Source organism: Poeciliopsis prolifica, unplaced genomic scaffold, assembly GCF_027474105.1.
Source record: "Poeciliopsis prolifica strain line A6 unplaced genomic scaffold, Auburn_PproV2 SCAFFOLD001, whole genome shotgun sequence".
Taxonomy (NCBI): domain Eukaryota; kingdom Metazoa; phylum Chordata; class Actinopteri; order Cyprinodontiformes; family Poeciliidae; genus Poeciliopsis; species Poeciliopsis prolifica.
In genome coordinates, this window is record NW_026562376.1 from 13805464 (window position 1) to 13826763 (window position 21300).

Sequence of the window (21300 nt, forward strand, 5' to 3'; positions counted from 1 at the left end):
AATGTGCAAGGTCTGGAAGATAATGCCCAAAGCTCGGGCTGGACTGTAGGTCGGGCTCATGAATGCATAGTGTGGTGTAGAAAGATGGGGGCTGTTGCTATGGAGACAGAATGGGATGAATTTGTACCTTGAGCACTCAGGTGTGCATGTCCTTCTGCTTCCTGTTTAAGTTGTTGATCAAACAGCTGATGTGGCTTAAATTTCTCAACAGTGGGTGTTTGAATGGAGCGATTCACGGGGCAGGGAGTTTATGATAAAGAAGGACATGTTGTAAAAGGTCACAGTTACTTTTTTCTGACTCTTTCCAAGAAACAAATTTGTAATAAATTAATTAATTTCACTGTCATTAGGATATTTGTTGTGAATGTCTTGTGTTCATCCACATTTCTCACACTCAAGTTTGCTCAAAAATAGTAGACAGGATTTCCTCTGCTCTTTCATCTATTCCCCCTCTATATTTTCTTGTACCCGTGTTTTTCCATCCCATGCATATTTAGATTCTAAATATAAAACCTCCACATCCTTCCTCTTCTGATTTTGCTAGCTTTGGACTTATGTCATTTCTTTGAAATTAGTGCTTATCTTTCTTTCAGGCATAGAAGTACCCATAAAAGAATTGCAGCCCAGAAACTAAGCAACCACTGCAAACATTACACCTGTGAGTCAACTGAAGCTTATCCTCATGCAAACCAAGTATGGATGACATAAAAGACTCCCTTTTGTCCTACACTGCAGCGCTTTGCAGCACTCTGCTTATCATGCTCTTTCTGCCCTCCCAGCAGCCAAACTGAAGCGAGGCCCTTGCCTTGTTGTTGTTGTAAAGCTCTGCCTTTTGAAGAAGTCCAGTCATGTTCCCATGACGCAAAGCTGGCTCATTCAGCTCAAGACACTGAGGCAAACTTTGGTCAAATGTGCACAACGTGAACACAGTTGAAACAAGCCTCCCTCTCCCCACAAGAGACAAGCCCAGGCGGAAGCATTGATTGAAATAAAAGTAGTCTTTTAACTTTTATTGATGTAATTGGAAGGGTTAAGATCAACATGGCTCATAATAGCTGTGTTGATTTCCATGTCAAAAGCAAAGTCTTTTGCTTTTAATAATAATAATAAAACAAAGGATTTGATGGACACCAAACTCCAGCATCAATGCATATGACACGAATGGCTGCCCAAAACAAATGTAGAGATAGAAAACTCTTCACTTCAAATTGCAATTTAAAAAGAGAATTCTGGGGGAGTTCAGTCAGGTGTTGTAATTTACTCTACAAACCAGCATTGTTACTCAGATGCACATTGTCTCCAAATAATCCAGAGTCTCTGAGGTTTTTTATAAGTATGGGGTTATATATACAATAGTTGATAGTCATTACATCTTTTCTGTGATGATAATGTTAACCGACACACCAATCAATATTTTGTTTTCTAGTCAAGGAAAATCTTGTAAGTAATTTTTTTTACTACATTTTTCTTTAGTAAAAAATGTTAAAAAATGACACAAAGCACAGCTGATTCACACTCTACAGTTCCAGACAGCACTTCATCATCCATATTTGACTACTGACTTTCCACTATGCTGGGATGTAAAACGCCATGACAAGACTCTGGTTGTTACTGCCTGATGAGTCGGTATGTATTTCACAAACTTATCTACTGAGATTTCAGCGCTCATAGGGAATAGACCACACACACATACACACACAATCTAGTGAGTTTCAGTTCTGTGAATGAAAATCCCTTGCCAATGTTAGAATTCATAGGAAAATGAAGAGACTGTTTTAAGATGAAAAAGAAATCGTAGTATCTCATATAATCATTTCGCAAAACTAAGAATACAAAACTTGGATTTTCTTTTTTTCTTTTTACTCTGTTCCACCAACATGGACAACTCTACAAGCTATCTACTTTGAGTCCTCCGGGACAATTTAACTTTCTTAAAATAAGAAAAAAATGTCTTCTTTTGAAACTGGCTTTGACTGTAAAGCCATATTTTATTAGCTTATTTAATTGAGTGAAAACATTTTTTGTGTTGTAACAGTTTTTGTCTTTTTAATATCACATAAGATTTTCTTGTAAAAAAAGATCTTGGGTCTCAGTAGGACAGCTTGCATCTTGTATAAATAAAGGAAAAGAAAACATCTTTGAATGCCAGCATATTCAACCTTAAAGCACCTTTTACCTAAAACAAACTGAGGGTAATGGTAATGGTATAATAGTATGCAGAAATGTTTTATGCAAATTCTTTGGATTCTTAGCACAAATTAGACACCATTAATTCCAACTAGCCTAATTACTGTTCATAACTTTGTTCATCTGCTTCTGACCAAAATGCTCCCATCCAACAAGACAATGTACCATGTCATCCAGCTTAAATCATGTCTAGCTGGTTTCTTTAACATGACTGGATTCAACCCACTGCAAGATGTGTCTAGTACATTGACTTGTATGTTAGAGGTTTTTAAGAGTTTTTGACTGCAAAACTCAATAATATTTGCTTTTTAAGTACCTAAACATAATGGTCACCAGCTGTCTTGGGAACCTGTATTACTAAGAAACGAGAAACAGCCAATACAGCAACAACTCATCAAACCCTCGGAGACACCCTAAGGCCATAATACTGTTTGTCATCACTGTATCACATTTGTGAAAACACTTCAACGTCACCCTGCTCTATACTTATATGGATATTTCCAAATACCCCTCTTCTCAAATTCCAGTGACTTTACTGTGGCCAAAAGGGGAAAAAAAGCACGTTGCCTCAGAAGAATGCTGAGGATGTGCTATTAGCTTTGCCATTACCGCAAGGACTCCCAAACCACAAGTACGTCTGGTGAGGATGCATGTGTGTGTTCTCACTATGTAACCATCATGGAAAAGTTTCTTCTTCTCTTTTTTTCCTATTAACTGACTCAGAAGCCTTGTGTCTAATACTGGGTTCAGACATTACCTGCTTTTTGTTTGTTTTTGGAACCAGTCATCCAGGAGAGATAACCAGGCATGAGTGATAAAGCATTGACGATTTTTTTTATGTAACAACCAGCCTGGTGCATCTACTAAAAGAAAATAAAAAGATTGATCTTGTCATTTTCCATTATTTCTTCCACAATTGCCTCCCACTAGAATGAGACACATAGATTCATATTAATGTCAAAAGTTTGCAGGTCAAAGTTCACACTTCAAGTTATTTTCTGAAAATGTTAAATATGTTAACTATATAAATGAAATTTGACTTATTTATTTATTTATTATTTGCATGGTCCTTCCAAATATATGCGACTAGTATGTGATCTCCAAAAAGAGCTCATCTCCCACCAAAGGGAGCCATTTGTCCAGCCTGACTGTTATTTGTACTTCTACAAGCAGTTTAAAAGTGTTCCGCATGCTCAGTAGAGAATGCGGTAATGTCACATGTTGTGAGCATGCTCAGTGTTTACGGAAATTAACATGGACAGCAATGATGGCACATATCTTGTTATTTTAAAGTTGTTCAACTGGTGCCAGGGCATTAACAACTCAATCCTCATTATCGTTTGCCATTGTTGTCGAGTTTGTCGAGTACCAATGAAGTACAGGTTGAATGATTATGACCTGGCCTTACAGACAGAAATCTCACTTGAGATGATCATATACATGTCAGATTTAGAACCAACATTTCCAAGTGGGTGGCATTTGTAAAACTCTAGCCTGTGTTGTTTAGACAGTCATAAAAAGATCAAATGAAGGTCTCATAAGGACAGAAAAAAAGTCTGATTTGAGTCACTTCAGGATGCCGTATGAATTTAGCCAACCTATGGTGAATTCAAATAGGGTCTGCATTTTTGATTTATGCTTGTAGACTGACAGTGATCAATCTCCAAAAATATATTTCTTTGTTTACTATTTTTGTTTACTATAATGAATGGATAAATTCATTATCCATATCAACTGTGCTCAACCACTTTGAGAAAGTAAATCCCAAAAAAATGACATTTATTTGAGCAGACAAAATAAACTACATGAATATAGTTTATATTTTTGCCTTGTTTTATACTCTTGTTGACTTTAATGTTTTGGATTTGGTCAAATATTTTCCTCTTTTCAAGTAGTACACTTCTGATTGTGCTACTTGAATTTGTAGATATATAGATAAAAGTTTAGTCAGGTGTTGCTTTTGTTTTCCTTTTCACACAAATGAGGAACTTATATGAGTATTTCGAAACAAGAAATTCTTACCAAATAAGAGAAACAAAGTAACACAGAATCACTATTTTTTTTTAAATGTACTTGTTTGTTGTAGTGTTACTATAGTTTTGCTATGGTAGCATCAAAACAGGAAGTGAACAGAATCTGCAGGGAGGTGTGAAGTGAGTGATCCGAGACAAAAATATTTATATGAATTGGTATTACGCTTCAAGAGTGTGAAGTAAAATTTCCAAGAACAAAATTTGAATAATCACATTTTAGATATTATCATCCCTAATGTAAGATTACTAACATTCATTTTTTTAAATGACATATGATATTTAAGTTATCGGTTGTGTGTCCTGTGTTTCTCTCTGTTGCTGTGTAATGGATTGACAATCTGTCTGTCAATCCATCTTGCCTAATTTCCATTGGAGAGGGGCACCAGAGCCAACCCCCATGACTCTAAGGAGAAGTAAGAATGTATTATGTTAATAGTGTCCAATGGCCATTTTTGAGTATGGCTGTATTAATGTAACATCTTGTATGGCCATCAGATCTTTTTTTCCAAAGATTACTCATTAAACAGTTTTTTTTTTTTTTAAAACAAGGCTTTAAATAGCATCTATTACAAGAACTTAATCCGTTATCAGTGAATGAGATAAGCTGGTGCTGTGTTGCATTGCCAATGTTAGCTCAGTATAGAAAGTATAGGTCAACATTCTTTCTAAACGTGTAAAAAGCAGCACAGTAAAAATTACAAAAGCAATCAATACCTTAAATATTAACACTCCAATCTAACGATTTCAAACGAACTTTGGCACAAGCTCCAAAAGGTGCATCGTCCTGTCCCCATGAATCAGTTTCCCATGTAAATTGTAATGTGGTGTCGTGAGGGTAGTAATGAATATTTTCAACTTAACAGCTAGGCCATTCACTTGTTGACTGCTATTCCCATGACTGCAAAGTTAGTGGCCATGGCAAACCATTAGACAGGTCTTCACGGGGTGTTACGAGTGAAGTAAAAGAATTACAGACAGCAGTCATGGTTTCATATTACATCTGGATATTTGAGATATTATGCAATCACATGCAAACAGTACAGGGGAGATTCCAGAAACCTGAGGTGACGCCATCAACTGCCTTATGAAGTACAAAGAAAAACCTGGAATTAGAATAGAGCCATTTTTCTCGTGGTGGAAATGGATGTTGAGATATTTTTGAAAGTATAGACAAGAATGTTTTGGGTATTTTTTCATGTAACTTAAGTGCATAGTAAAGCAAAAGCTGGATTTTTGGCCAGTGAATGAAACTTATAGAAAAAGATAAACAAAAACCTCAACAGCCACTTTCTTAGGTATGTTGATTTTTCAGTTGCATAAACAGATAATCAGGCAAATACAATGATAAAGATTTTCTTTGAAGTTTACAAAGAATGACCAAAAAAAAAAATCTAGTTAGTATCAGGCATGGAGATAGTCATGCCTCTGTGATGCAGAAGCAATTAGTAGACGATAAAAAAAAAGCACCTCAAATAACCATTTGTTAAACCAAAGCATTCAGCATGCCATCTCTGAATATGCAAGCCATCAAAACCTGAAGCAGATGGACTCTACTGCATGTCCTGATACTGCTCCTATAATTTGAGAGTAAGAAATTGCTCAATAACTGTTTTCCAAATTCAACAGTGACATTCAGATGAATCCAACTGAAACTATATGATCATTTCTTTATTCTGTCAACAGGCTGGTGGTGTTTGTTAAATAATGTGGGTGACGATTTTAGCCACCTTTGGCCCCTTTGTAGTAAATTAAACATTCTTAAAAGTCACAACCAACCTGAGTAATGTTGCTGCTCACTTCCATCTCTTCATTACAACAGCACATTCATTGTTTTGATAAGTATATGTTTCAAATCACCTCAGTTGGTTTCTTGAACATGACAATTAGCTCACAGTTTTCAATGACCTTCACAGTCACCAGTTCTAAACCTAGAAGATGACCTTTGGGATGTGGAGGAGCAGGAGATTTTCTGCTGGGGGATGTTCTTTCGAATCTTGCTGATTTCATGTTACAATAAGTAAAACAGCTCTGAAGCTAACAGGATTCTGATCAATTGCTAGTAAGGTGTGTCTGATAAAAATGAGTCCATGTATCCTGAGCTTTCAGTACATAAAAATGACACATGAGGTTGAATTTGTGAAATACATGACCTCTTGCAAATGGTAGTCGCGAAAGATTGACAGCAAACCCCTGTGGAGCTGGGCTGAGAAAATCAGATGAGTTGACAACATTGAAAAGATTGAACAAAAGACCAGATGGGCTTTCTGAAACTGTCTCTGTGCAAGGACCATAAATAAAGGCAATGGGGGTGTCAGCAGATAGGGTGAAAATGAGGTAGGGAGACAAGGACAAGCAGTCACATTGGAGGAGAAATCACCTTCTTCTTTCTGACTGCAAATTCTAAAGGCAGGAAAAGGGGAGAGAACGTGGAGAGGTGGGGCAGTTGGGGAGGTGGGGCAATTGAGGGAGAGGCAGAAGGGTGTGTGTTCACATGAACACACTCTTCCCCTCCTACATGCATGCCACCAGCCACTGTTGTCTCTCCGGCAGAGAGGGGAAAGTTGATGCAAATTCCGAGTAATCTCCCGGAGCTTTCAGACACCCGAGCAAGCCCAGGTTTCTTCTGTTCTCTCCTACACATTTACTCTGTTTCACTCACATACACTTACCAGCCATCACTGCTGGTACTGTAGAGAGAAGAAAAGACACAAAGAGGACTGTAACAGATCTTTATACCCAGCTGCTCACCCAGCCATCACCAGACAATTTCGCAAAGATGTGGACTTTTCTTGTTGGGGTAATTTTTGGAATACTGGCCTCTGGCAATTCAAAGCAACTTCAAGGTGAGGAGATTCAGATTTTACCTAAATATCTATTTGTCATGTTTTTCTTTGTTTTTATTGTTCTTCTGTGTCTGGTAATTCTTTTTGGTATCAGACGTTACAAGCAGACGGCATTCATTTATTTTCATCCAGAGGTTTGTAGAGCGCATGAATGAGACGTCTTAAAAAGGAAACTCGAGAGTGAAAGACGCTACTGAGGCTGCTGCTTGTAGAATGGATGAGTTGATGCCGGCAAGAGAGCATGTGCTACTCCAGACAGGCTTACGTCTGGCATAGTCTGAGACTGACGCATGACAGACACAAAGAAGAAAGCCTTGTTTCTTCCTCACTCTGTTTTAGACATCTGTTTGCATTTAAACCTCTTTTTTCTGGGTTTTTTAGGAACAGTGTGGCTGGCTATTAAAAGCACAATTATTAATTGGTGAAAAAGTATAACAATTCTGCCCTGTTTTAATGTTGTAGTCTGTGACACAAAGGATGATCTTCAGATGTGCTCTTGTTTTCTCCCTCTTCATTCTCTCCTAACTCTTTGTGTCTCACATATAATTTCATTGGATTTGTTGCTATGAGCGATAGTCTCTGGAGGCTTACTTGGCTTTGAATCAAACAGGTCTCGGGTCTGTCTGGCTTTTTCCCCAAGGAGCTGGAGGTCTAGTTGTTCACAAAGACCTTCCTCTGGCTCTGGGCCAAATAAAAATCAGCATCAAACTATAATATTGACTAGGATTTAAAGGCAAAATGAGGGGATAGCTGAACAACTCAGGTGCTGAGTGTGTTGGAAGGGGGGAGGGGCCCTTTTTCCCCTAAGAGAGCCCATGTTTGCTCCTCAACGATCCTTTCACATTCAGAAGTGTGGGCTTTGTTTGTGCATGTTTTGATTGTTTATAGCGATTTTTCATTCAGGTCCAGACTCAGTCTACACACTGATTCAATTAATGTGTTTTCATGATGAGATTTATCATCGTGGATAATGACTTTATCTTCCAAAAGTAGTCAGGAGGGAAGAGAGCAATGGATGGAAATTGATATTCACCATAATGATGGCAAAAGCATTAACAACATTGATCTAAGTTTTTCCCTTTGGTTAAAAGAAAGAAAACAATTTTATCATATCTGATTGAAAAGTGTAAATTCTGCAAGGTTCTTGGACTTTGATAGAAGTCCAATGAAATAGTTAGCTTCAGTAGTTTTGATAAAGTCAGTGAAGTGTTTTATTTGAATCACTTACAAAATTTGTTCAATATGCAAAAAGTGAAACAGCTGATAAAATGAACAGACCTGTGAACCTCTGAATCATCAGAACTTCTTAACAATCATATGTGGTATCTACACTTGCTGCCATGCTGTAATATTTTTGATTGCAATTTTCTTCAGTCTACTTAAATGTTCACTGGCTGGCTATAAGTTGCATGTCCTGCAGACATGATCATATTTGTTTCCTTGGTTTGGCAACCTTCCCCTGACTGCCCCTGAGTCATGTTTCAGGGTAAGGGGTGGTCAAAGTCTCCATAAACTAGGCCCTGACAAAGAGTGTCTTTGTTGGCCTATACTTAAAGCCAGCGTGCCCTTTACTACAAACTAATACTTGTTGGGGGACTCTGTTTTTATTTTCTATTGAAAATAGTCAATAGGGCTGCAGGAAACTAATTATTTATATTTTTCCTACAAGGCATCAGGTCAGGAATGAACGTCAGTGTCATATTGTATTTTACAAGAGGATTCTAAAGCTGGATACTGGGACTTCCTTTCTGCAAAGTACCCGTCATCCTCTCTGGCCCAGTTATCCATTCACATGGCTTTTCTTGTGACTTTTATGTGCATGACTGCCAGCTATTCTCATCAAATGTCCTCATCCTTTATGTTAGAGTCTTAGCTAAATCTCTGTAGGAATCAATCAATCATTTAATCCATCAAGTTTATTTATATAACACATTTCAGAAATAAGGCAGTTCAAAGTGCTTTACATCATAAAAACACAACAATAGAAAGTCATAAAAGACACCATTTTGAAAAAAATATTTGTGTGTCAAACATTGACCATCAAATATGTTGGTCAATGTTTCATTTATTATGGTTCAAAAGCAGCTTTAACCAGCTGAGGTTTTGGTGTAGATTTAATGGAACTCAGTGTTTCGGCTCTTTTGCAATTTTCAGGATGCTTGTTCCAGATGTGTGGTGCGTAGAAGCTGAATCCTGCTTCTCCATGTTTGGTTCTGGTTCTGGGCATGCAGAGCAGACCGGAACCAGAAGATGAGAGTGGTCTGGAAGGTTGATACGAGAACGGCAGGTCTTTAACGTGTTTTTGTGCTCAGCAATTTATGGACTATCACAGTATTTTTTGAAGTCTTTATCTAAGCTACAGGGAAACCGTGTAAGGGTTTTAGAACTTTAGTAATGTGCTTTATCGTCCTGGTTTTAGTGAGATTGCCAGCAGAAACGTTCTGGATCAGCTGCAGCTGTCTAAGTGAATTTTTTAGGCAGACCTGCGAGGACTGCAAGTTTGCCTAATTAATGCAGTCATCAAGGCAACTAAAGATAAACACATAGATGAGTTAGTCCTTTAGGAAATATCTGTTGCTCATCTTAGCCTGTGAAGTCATAATTCAACAACAGTAAAATCTACCGCAGCAGGAAATCCTTTTTGTCCACAGTCATCAGATTCATAATGGTCCATTGTAATAACTTAGATTTTCTTTTTGGGACTGACAGGACACTGGAGTTTCAGATTTGATTAATCAACCAAAAAGGACACTTAACACTTCACTAGTGATCAGCCTCATCTAATAGTCAGAGATCTAAAGGCACTAACACTGGCTTCTATTGTAGAGTGGCTATGTTGTCAGCACTTACCTACCTAATCTCAGTGCATGCTCCTTCAGTATTGCTGAATTCCTCTCAGCAATGTTGGCTGACTCTGCTGCTGGCATTAACCCTCGTGTTGTCAAATGTGACCCATTACCACATTTACCTGTACAAAAAATGACCTAAACTATCTTTTTTCGACTTGAAATTTTATGACTTTTCCTAAATTGACCCCATTATTAGAAAAAGTGATACTTTGTTTATATTTCCATGTGGGCTGTATACCACCAAGGTACAAGGATTGTCTTATGGGTCATTTCTGACCCGCAAATTATAAAAGCATGTAAAAACCAGGAAAATAGTTGAAAGGCCACACACAAACTCTCTCAAATATACACCTTCCCCACACACACATATCAAAGAAACTGGATGGGTGTACAAATTTAACTTGGATTTGATCTGTACCTGTACTCTCAATCTGCAGCTAACCCCTCACATCACACAAGTTCCGAAACGCAACAAAAAACAATTTCAGACATAATGAAAGCAAATTAGGTTTAGAGGATAAGCTGAATCTCAGTACCGCCAGTTGGCTCCTTACTGAAGCCATGATTAGATATTTCACTAACAGGTGCTTTGTTGTATGTTTGGACATACTGTCCTACGTGGGATCTTCAGCATGAGAAGTTGAACAACAAAAAAAAAGTGCTTTTCCAAACACATGGAACATTCCTCAAAATTTACTCATTAGTTTTTCTAATGATGAAACAAGATGAATTATTCTTGGGAATTTTCTAATAAGCTGATATGAATAAACTAACAATAGATTAATTCCTACTGTCATGTTGCTCTACTTTGTCGTACAGACCTAGTTTGAATTCAAGCACTTTAAAAACAATATATCAAAGGAAATGGCAAACGCTTTGCTAAACCATTATAGAAAGTACTCCAGGTGCTGATTGTTATCAAAATTAATCAAGTAATAGAAACATATCTATTACATGCTGCACTTCACAATCTTTTGACACCTCAACTGAAAGTACATTTTGGGAAAGATTATTTCCTCTTCCTTATTCTCCAGTTTTCAAATTGAGTGAATACAGTGGTACACAATGAAGTGATTTCTCATCACGTATATTGCAGACATAAAAACTGAAATCTTCATGTCTGCAAAAGGAAAAAGACAGTGTTACCGCCTTGATATGTTTTCAAAGAAACTCAACTACCATCCAGAGTAAAGTGGGTGGAGGTGCAAACATTAGAGCTGAGATAGGAAGTCACACTTTGCAGAGAAAAGCAGTTTTATCAGTCCTGTTCGTGATCTTTTTTGTGTTTATGTGCTTGCGTGTTTGCAAACATATTCCTTCCTACAGCTCATATTTCAGTTGTCCCACTATCCCAGAGAGTTTTTTTCCAGTGGATGGATAGATCTGTGCTGACAAAATGAAGTTTACTCATGTGTGATGATGCTGGTCAGTAACGTTTTGTGGGAATTGATGTTACAAGATCTTGCTTCACAACCAGCATATGGACTATGGCTGAACAGATGTCACAGTACGAACAGGGCAGACACAGTTGATTATTTTTTCAAGCATGACATTCTAACCTCATGATATTTCAAGACACTGAAGTGTGAGCATTCCCTATAGAGTGCATCTGGCATAAAGTAACAAAATAGACACAGATAAGAGGAGAAAATGAGACCCAGCTTTGTATGTTAGTATTGTTGACAACAGCTTACTCCCTCCTCTTGAAGAATGGCTCTGCAATGATGAAGGGATAATCAGCCTTGTGCATCTGTGAGCTACCAGTTTTTTTTGTTTGTTTTTTTCTTTAAGACATGTATGTGGGGGGTGTATTGCGTTTTCTCCCTGGCATAGAAACGACAAACAGAGAAAACAAGACAAAATGAAAAAGCATGGGGCAGAAGGGAGGGAGAGAACGTGAAGTAGGAGTGGAGACTTAGGTTGACAATTCTTCCCATTGAAGCTGGAGGTTTTGGCAACACAGAGTGTTCGAGCTTCGTTTCTATTGAACGCTGCAGCCAGATTTTGCAGTCTCCTTGGTTCCAACTCCATTAGGTGACAAAGGAGCTTTTGGGAGAGTCAATGCCTTGGCATAACAGGCTTCTGGGCTGCAAAAGACACCCACAACTGTCCTTCTGCATATTAATGAACACCCTGTTAGATCACTGTCAGCACTCTTTTCAGCCCACCGATGGTGCGCTGTTCTCCCTTTGATCTGTTTGGGGCAGGTTTACAAGGCCAATGTTGTTGTCTATTTTATTGCTCTAGGCTGTGAATGATGCAAGCTGCTCTGTTAGCAGAGACTGAGGTTGTTTCAGATTTTTATATGAGAGATGGAGACGTATAAGAGAGTTTGTTTTCACAGCATCTGCAGAGGAACTTGCCTCTGTTGCACAACTGCCACTAACAGACACAAACTTTACTTCCTGCTTCTGTCGGTGCTCGCTTGTTATGGAGACTTAATAAAAATCTTTGATGTGAAGGCATCTTATAGGTGGTGTTGTTAAACATTTAACATGGTCAGCAACATTTATTACTCTAGAGACATTGTGTTGTTTTTTGAGAGATATTTGCCACATACTACAAAGATAAAAACAAACAATTGAATACAATTAAATAAAAAAAAAGTTAACTAAAATGTACATTTTGATACTATGTGTCTTGTGGCTGATTCTCTATTTAAATTAATAGGCAGTTGAACAGGTGTCCATAGCAAAGTTGCTGGTGATGATGGCTTAAAGTTTTGATGTCTCAGTAGAAGAATTTTGTTTTATTTGTTCAGAATATGTGGCATAGCTATGACTGTAAGGTCAGTGTGACATTTTTTTTCACAACTTTACTCCAAAAAATTCAGCAACCAGATTTAAAATGAAATGTGTTCTTTCTTTCCTATGAAATGTTCCTGTGTGATTGGTTGTTTATAGTCAGCTTTTAGAGCACCAGAAGAAGACAAAGGAGCACAAATTTTCACAGCCTGTCTGTCACAACATAATGACAATTTCAACAATTATGTAAATGTAAATTATGTAAAATTCTTTAATAAAAGTTACATACGAATGCTTTAAGGGGTGAACTTACTATGCATGTTTATCAGAATTTTAAGGCATAGTAATAGCTGAACATTTCATTTCCTCAGTGAACTTCAGTGTGACATCAAGATTTTTGTATGCTTTCATATAGAAAGGCTAACCACACCCTGCACCAGGATCCTCTTTTACTAAGCCAAGACCATGAGTGTTGTGTGTTCATAGTTACAATTCCCCTCCCCACCCAACCTGCCGTCTGTCCCTCTGTCACTGTGCAAGGGTTCACCTGCCTGCCAGGTGTTTCAGTTCTGAAACCTGCGTTTAGCTTCTGAAAGAAGCAGTTACCATGTGGTACTAACTGTAATCATCTAATCTGATGAAACCAATTTGCATGTTTGTTTTCATATCCGGACCCTGAAAGTTCTCAAACAAACTGAAGCAAATAGACTCGCAACAGACATTTGGAGGCAGGCAGCACAATAATGACTAGATTTTCTTCTTTATGGATCCTGATTGAGTTTAGGACTTCCAGAAAAGGAACAACATGCTTTGCCCACAAATTGCACTTAAAATATGTATCAAATAATTTTATAATGAGGCGAAAGGCTAGTAAAAAGAACGGCTACTTTGAAAATCTTTCTTTCCCAGGACACATTTCACAGCAAACTTAATATTAATGAACTCCTCTTCCTAACAATTACAAGATGCACTAAACTGAAATAACCCAAAGAATGACTCAAATGTTCCAAATATTTGTTCATTTCATGCTCTAAATTGTGTTTTAAATGAAAATAAAATGCTTTTACAAATTTTGTGGTTGCTTGGGTCATTCATCTAGACCAGGCAGATGGTTTCAACAAAACACAATGAGATGTGTTTGCAGTTTCATAATCTCAGAGAGTATAGAATGGTGCTGTTCAATGTGAAACACTCTCTGTCACTGTGAATTATGTGACAAAAGCAGGAAGCACCTGTGCACATAGTCTAGAACTTTGCATTTGGTCAGTTCCATGTACGCAACACTTTATAATGTTTGTTTGTAACATAAAAAAAATCAATAAATACAATAAATTATATTCTCATTTTTATGTTTTTCAAAAGATAACTGAAAGAGAGTTACATCAACAAGATATATTTTAGAATGTCACAAGATTTATTTATACTAATAATTATATAAAATAAATAAGCTTTGGATCAGGTACCTTATCAAAATAATTAATATTTTATTTCTGCAATTGTTTTAGCCTTTTTGTGGGCTGGATTTAAGTGCATTACATACTTTTCTCCCTCCCTGATCTAATTTAAAATCTCAATAGAGATATTAAGTATACTAATTTAATTTCAGATCTCAATAATAAGTTAATTTGCTTCTTTTTTCTTAACTTTCACTTTAGTTCTGAATTTCTCACAGTAATTAAAAGACTTCTCATTTTGTTTATTTGCTTCTTTCTAGTTAACTCTCGCACCTGCAGTTATGCAGGTGTTTTTCTGGTTGAGGGAGAGAGTCGTCACTCTCTGACTTTTGAAATGGCCAAACAAGTCTGTGAGCAGCTGGAGAGCACAATGGCAAGTCCAGCACAGGTCCAGAAGGCCTATAACAACAGCATGGAAACCTGCAGGTAAATTAAACTTTCTTCAAACAAAAAATTTTGAAAAAGTATATCTTCTTAAAAATAACATATTAGAGATATTTCACTTTGTATAATGAAGTATATGTTGCTCATTAAGTAAGACACAATGTATTTTCCAAATTTATAAAAGCGTTGTGGATCAAAATCTGAATCGACAACTGTTCACTGTTTTTGTCACTTAAGGTACGGTTGGATTAACAACGGGAGCAGCGTCATTCTCAGGCAAACTCAGCATGAAAACTGTGCAAAGAACCTGACTGGGTTTATTGTTAACTCACGTACTGGAGAACAATTTGATGCTTACTGTTATGACGAAAATGGTAAATGAGGAACTATTATGAGATTTCTGTTTATTTTGTTATTATTAACTTTTTGATATGAAACTTGTTGTCATATGGTTCCTTACTACCAGATAGTGCTGAGAAGAACTGCAGCAAAGCTTTCCAGGAAAATAGAGTTTTACTCTCAGATACAACAGGTCAGTATAACACACCCTCTTATTGAGTGTAATGGAGTACAAGTGTGAAACACCATTATGTTTTAAACATTCCTATGATTGAGATTTGTTGTAGGATTGAGGTATTTAAGGGAAAGTGGCTTCAGTGAAACATGTACCATATTATGTGATCTCTGCTCTCAAAGAGGAATTAACACAAAAGGTTAAACAAATGAACTCTCTGAAACAGGCAGAATCTTGTTTCAAACAATTTCCTTTAATATACAAATGTGTTATGATAACTGAAATACCATAGGGACTTGCTTAACTTAGATACTGCATAAAACAAAAAAAAAATATCATATGTATAAAGTGTATGAGTGAACAAAAATTTTTCATTCTCTAAACAGCTCTGACATCACCACAGCCTCTGACTGATGGCAGAATAGAGTCCGAAACAATCCCTCTGGAGAACTTGACAAATACTCCAACACCTGGAACTGCACCTGAAGATCTGAGTAAAGATGATTTCACTAGTCTTCCTGAGGAGGGAAACCCCTTTGGAGGAAACAATGTCACTTCTGCTTTCACTACAATGGAGCCAGACTCACATGATGGATCTGGGATGGAGTTAGCTCAACCAGAAGAGGAAAAAACAACTCCAGTGATCAACGCTGAAACAACAACATCGAGTGAAAAGAGACCTATTGAAGCATTAGAGCCCACTGGTAAAAACATATAATCAGAGTTTAAGGAAGCTAACATGCCAGTATATGCCAGTACATGTCAATAAATTAAACCTTAGGCTTTAATGAGGAGTGTTGGTCAGATTAAAAGATCCTTTTCAAAATTACCTTTGAGCAGGTTCAAGTTTTAAGCCCACATTTAAGAAATAAAAAATTTATGTTGCTAGCAATACGATTTAAAGATCAAATATTGTAAAGAATTAAATAATAATTCTAAATAGTAATCAGCTTTTAAATACTAATTCTAGCAGCTTTAAGCATAAAATCTTCCAAAGTAACAGAAAGAAAGACTTGAAAATCAGTATGTAAATAATGTATGTATTGTAACTCAAGGCACTTATTGACTTGAGTTATGAAAGTAAATGACCTTTCAGTATCAATAATATACTTATCGAGATGCACTATGGCATCTCAGTATAGATAGATAGATAGATAGATAGATAGATAGATAGATAGATAGATAGATAGATAGATAGATAGATAGATAGATAGATAGATAGATAGATAGATAGATAGATAGATAGATAGATAGATAGATAGATAGATAGATAGATAGATAGATAGATAGATAGATAGATAGATAGATAGATAGATAGATAGATAGATAGATAGATAGATAGATAGATAGATAGATAGATAGATAGATAGATAGATAGATAGATAGATATAAATATATATGAAGTCTGATGCAACAGGTTTTGGGAGGACGAGGACAGGAGTGACTAAAATAACTTTTCGAACAAATAACGCCCCCTTGTGTTAACTGAAATATATTTGGAGATGAAGAAGAGCCAAATCTGATCTGTCCTCCAACTGAAAAAGCCAAACCGAGTAGCTTCATTTTTTTTAAATGAAGCTAAAAGAATGTGTTGTTGTTTAGCAGTTTAACAAGCATGTTTTTTGTTTGTTTGTTTGTTTGTTTTAAACTTTTTTATTATTAATATTGATGTTCAGATGCCAATCCGAATAGCAGAGGAAGAAAATTATTGAATCCGGAAAATGATGGAGAGAATCAAACAGGCAGCAGCTCATCAGGTGAGTAACCGAACATTCAACACCCAGAGATACTATAAATGATGACAGCGAACAGCAATATTCTGATAGTGCTCTATGTTTTTTTCTGGAATCATTTTAACACTGTCACAATATTCATATTTTATTCTATTCTTTCTCCTTCTAGACTGGCTGGTTGTTATTTGTGTTATTGTGGCAGTTGGTGCAATTCTCATTGTGTGTGTTGCTGCCTCCAGGAGAAAAAGGTAATGGCTTGATTGAAATGACACTTCTGGTGCTTTTTTCACAGTTTCAGAGAAAAGTGTTCAGAACTAGGAATGAATCGCATAGTAATTTGGTGCTTTTGTTGAACTAAAGATACAACATACACCTAGGAAATTATTTTGGAAAAGCCAGGATGTGTATGTTTAAATTCATTGACACAGGTTAAAAACACAACATAAAGGCTCAAATATATACAGATAGCCCCACTAGTATTAAGTGAAAAGTCTCTTTACAGGTTGTACCTTGCTTGCACATGCTTCTTGTAGCCATCCGTGAGCCTCTGGTATAAATCTGTCTGGATATCTCACCACTCATCTCATTACATATAGTGCACAATTCCTTCTCTGTTGGTATTCTGGTCAAAACCTGACTGTTCAACACAGCTGAGAAATATTAGGGTTGAGTGGAGGGCTGGTCCACAAACTTAATGCTAATCTGTATCACCTGTTTTAAAATCATTTCATTTTGGACCAGCCAATGCCCAAATGTGCTCAATTTTCAACCATCCAGCTACTGCTTTGAGGTGAAGTTGAAGATTTTGGAGATTAGACCAAGTCAGATATTATTCCTTAAAGCTTGTTCAATATACTAATACCTCTGGTAACAAAGCAAATCCTCAGCATGATGCTTCCACCACTGTGCTTCACGCTTACTGTTAAAAGATTTGAAAGACTCACCTTGATTTTAAACCTAGTTGTCGCTATTGTGACCAACTTTTTCTGATCCAATTTCAACTTTCCTCCAGCAGTAAATTTGGTCGTCAAACAATAATTTCCAATCAGCTGATTGAAGTAAGCAATCATTTGTGATTGGAAGAGTATTTAGACATGCATTCTGATTTATTCCAGAAGCGTGTCAATGCCGACTAAAAAGCTGAAGTTTCTCTGAAGCTGCTAATAGACATGCATTTAAAAAGTGTCAGTGAATTTATATATTTGAGCCTTTACATACAATTCTAATCAGGTGTGCATTAGAGAACATATCTGTAATAGTTTAACATTTCAAGAAACCATCTCAAATGAGATTTTGTTTAATCATCATAGAAAAGAAAAGGAATGATCCAAACACATTAATAAAATTCTCTATTTTTTTTCTAGTTTAGCCTGTTATATGCACTTCTGATTGCAATGATGAGATGTTTATCAATCCAGAGTTACTCTTTTAGCTTTTATCAGTTGTAGCTGTTGACTGAATCACTACAAAAACCAGCAGGAGTAACATTTGCCCTCAATGTGTTCTTGCAGGTGGTGTGGCAGAAAGCAAACACTGAATATCACAACCAAAGACAGCAGCGACGGCAATGGGGTCGCAGCTGCAGCAAGCAGCTCCCGCAATCCGGAGAGGGAACAGGAGATGGTGACCCTCATGAACAAGGAGACCATCCAGGAGAACGGCAATACGGAGGAGTTCACTGTCATCACGTTAGAGGAGTCTCCAGATAAAGACCAACAGGCCTGAGAGTTGGGCAGGAAAGAGCTGGGGAAGTTGGGGGAAGACTTTCGAGAGGATAAAAGAGCTGGAGGCTGTTGGCAGCTTGTAGTGAATGGGCACTTAGTAAGAGCATTTGGATGTGTCATAATGTGTCTTTTTCTGTTCAACTAAAGTACAAAGTTTTGCACAAAAGCTTTTATAAAGATGCAAAGCATTTCAGATCAGTGTGCAAGAATGAGAGATTCAGAACAAAATATCAGAATATGTTCATTTTCCGTTCACGTTAATTACTGTGTGTGCTATTTTTAATTATTGATTTGGGGGAGTTCCAAGAGTGGGTGTAAAGTTTTTTTCATTAAATTTTATGACCGTAAAATTCTAGCAATTAATCTTAACCAGAAGAAGAAACAAACAGTAATTTTCTTTTTGTTATATTTTATTTAAGAGTGAGAGAAAAAAACTTCCCTTATTTCTTTATTTTTCTGTTTTTCCTTTCTGCACATATTTCAGATTTGTCCACTTGTTTGTAATTGTTGCTTTAAGAAAACTGGGAATGCATCAATCTCAATTATCTTCCTTTTGATTCCATTTTGCCTGTCTGTGTACATAATATTAAACTTTACAAATGTTGCAATAGCTGCCATTGCTTTTTGTTGTTTTCATAGGAAAATGCTTTGTTGATTTAGCGTGAAGGACTGCTGCTGTTTCTAATAGTATTTAATCAGAAACTGTAATGTTGTTTGTGAAGGTTAAAATAGATAGCATCCTGAATCAGCATGATTTATAGCTTTCCAAAGTGAGTGCGTTGGCACAATTGATGATGATGAATACGGAAATAATATTATGTTTCGATTATACTGTGTGGATGAAACGTGTATTATAGGGAATCTGCTCAACAAACACTGATTTTGAAACAAAATAAAGAACCGGGTGATATTTCAAGCACATTTATCAATTTTGAGAAAAACTCAAGCTCAATTTTTATGAGGTGAAGTGTAAATACTGGACATCCAAAATGAGACTTTAATCCACTGCAGACATATAACAATGCAAAAGGCTTATTGAAGAGAAACACCTGTTTGCTTTGAACCAGATGTGAGAAAAGAAGCTGATGTTTATATTCTATGTTTGTTTATAAAGCTTTCAATCTTATAATCATCTTTTTCTACTGAACTTTCTGTAGCTTGAATATATCGCACACATGTATTATTCAACTTTATTTTCTGTGTGGCCAATGTAGTTTTAGAATAAGACTAAATTATATACAGTCATTGTGAATGACATTCTTTTGACTTGCTACTTAAGTTTATTTTTACATTTTCCTTTGATTTGAAGAGGACAACGTGTTGCACTAGATTAGGCAGGTTTGACAAAAAGATTTTGCTGAAAAGATTTGTAAAGTGACAACAAAATAAATAAAATGTGTACAAATGCCCTGGAACAGTGTTAACTGACTCATAACTCTGTGAGCATGGGGACAGAGAAATAAATGAATAGCATGACAGGAAATGCATGTTGTATTTCTCTCACGTAACAGGAAGTAAGGTTTCCATGGCACTAGAGTCGGGATGTAGGAAAACGTTAGCACAGGATAAAAGAAGTAAGACAAAGAGAGACATTTTGAAAGATACCTTTGGCATCTTTCCAACAGCAACCAGCAAGATTGTCAGAAGTGCATAATAGCCGATTTTGCATGCACTAATTGTAGAGTACTAAAAGTATTTTATATTGTCTTAAAAAATATGTTTTAAATTATGGGGGATATTGAAAAACGTTTCTCTTAGTTTACACTCAATTTAAAACAGCACTATTATGTAGTTTACGACTCTATTTTTCTTGGCTTTCTAGGTTGAGGTTTCTCCATGTGGATCAAACGTTTGAATAAAGAGTTCACCAGCATTACTAGATGTGCATGGTTGTTACTGTCTTCTCTGTATTGGTGTCTTGATGGACACACAATCTGCCCAGAAAGCTTTCTACTGCAAAACTAAATATACACTTTATGCAGAGTCCTGTGTGAACAGTCTTCATCTAAAGCATGATTGAAAAACTAGTTGTTGTTTTCAAAGTTGTTTTCAGTGATGTTCAAATAAAAGAACTGAAAATATGCAACTTATTTATTTCATTTAACCATTATTTAACCAGATAAGAGTGTTAAAGAACTAATTTCTATTATCTGCATCAGAGATTGCAGATGGAAACTAGCACTGAGAGCTACACAGTGCATTTCTCCTCTTGTTGGCAATGTATACATTTTCAATCAATCAATATTTTTAAAAGCACTTTTCTACCTTCAAAAACATTGTTTTTTTTACTCTTCCTTCTTTAACAAGGTAGATTTACATAATGTACGTGACAAGATATTCATTCCAATTGGTTTCTTTTTAAAATAAAGTTCATTGTTGCTAATATAACTTTATTATTTTATTTTTTTTTACATTTTTACATAGATGCTGTATTTGTTAATGTTACACATTAAACTGGTAATGAGAAGCATTCCTGTTTCTAAACAGCAGGTTTCTAAAATCTGTTCAGCTTTTTGCTCTTGCACAGACAAAGGTAAGTTTATGTAAAAAAGCAAATACAGGAACAAATTATGACAGCTGCAAGATACAAATCAGTAATTACTTATATGCATATTTCCACCAGTAGTTTTGTAATTAAACCACTCTTAGTAGATAGAGGGGGATAGATATATAGAACAGTTCTAAACTGCCACTAACTCACATCATCTGTTCCCTCAGTAAAGAGAAAATCATTTTTTTATAATTTCCTTTTTTCAATTTTCTACTTTAAATAGCTCTTTTACATGTGCAGTTTAACTTTTCCTATCATCTTTTCATTGCATTTCTTGTTTTCAA

At 36.3% G+C, this 21300-nt stretch overlaps 1 protein-coding gene across 1 annotated transcript; it reads left to right on the forward strand.

Moving 5' to 3' along the window:
- The first annotated feature begins 6736 nt into the window (after positions 1 to 6736).
- Positions 6737 to 19880, forward strand: LOC129367052 (CD44 antigen-like). The gene is made up of 8 exons (XM_055041271.1): positions 6737 to 7063; positions 14371 to 14536; positions 14732 to 14868; positions 14961 to 15026; positions 15395 to 15712; positions 16685 to 16765; positions 16911 to 16989; positions 18253 to 19880. The coding sequence occupies exons 1-8, from the start codon at positions 6997 to 6999 to the stop codon at positions 18464 to 18466; spliced, it is 1128 nt and encodes a 375-aa protein (XP_054897246.1). The 5' UTR covers positions 6737 to 6996; the 3' UTR covers positions 18467 to 19880.
- Positions 19881 to 21300: the final 1420 nt, after the last annotated feature.

Bases quoted from the DNA above. Each gene is read 5' to 3' on its own strand.
- LOC129367052 (XM_055041271.1), top strand. From the start codon at position 6,997: ATGTGGACTTTTCTTGTTGGGGTAATTTTTGGAATACTGGCCTCTGGC. The intron at 16,766-16,910 runs GTGAGTAACCGA...TTCTCCTTCTAG, and splicing joins AACAGGCAGCAGCTCATCAG to ACTGGCTGGTTGTTATTTGT. The intron at 16,990-18,252 runs GTAATGGCTTGA...GTGTTCTTGCAG, and splicing joins GCTGCCTCCAGGAGAAAAAG to GTGGTGTGGCAGAAAGCAAA.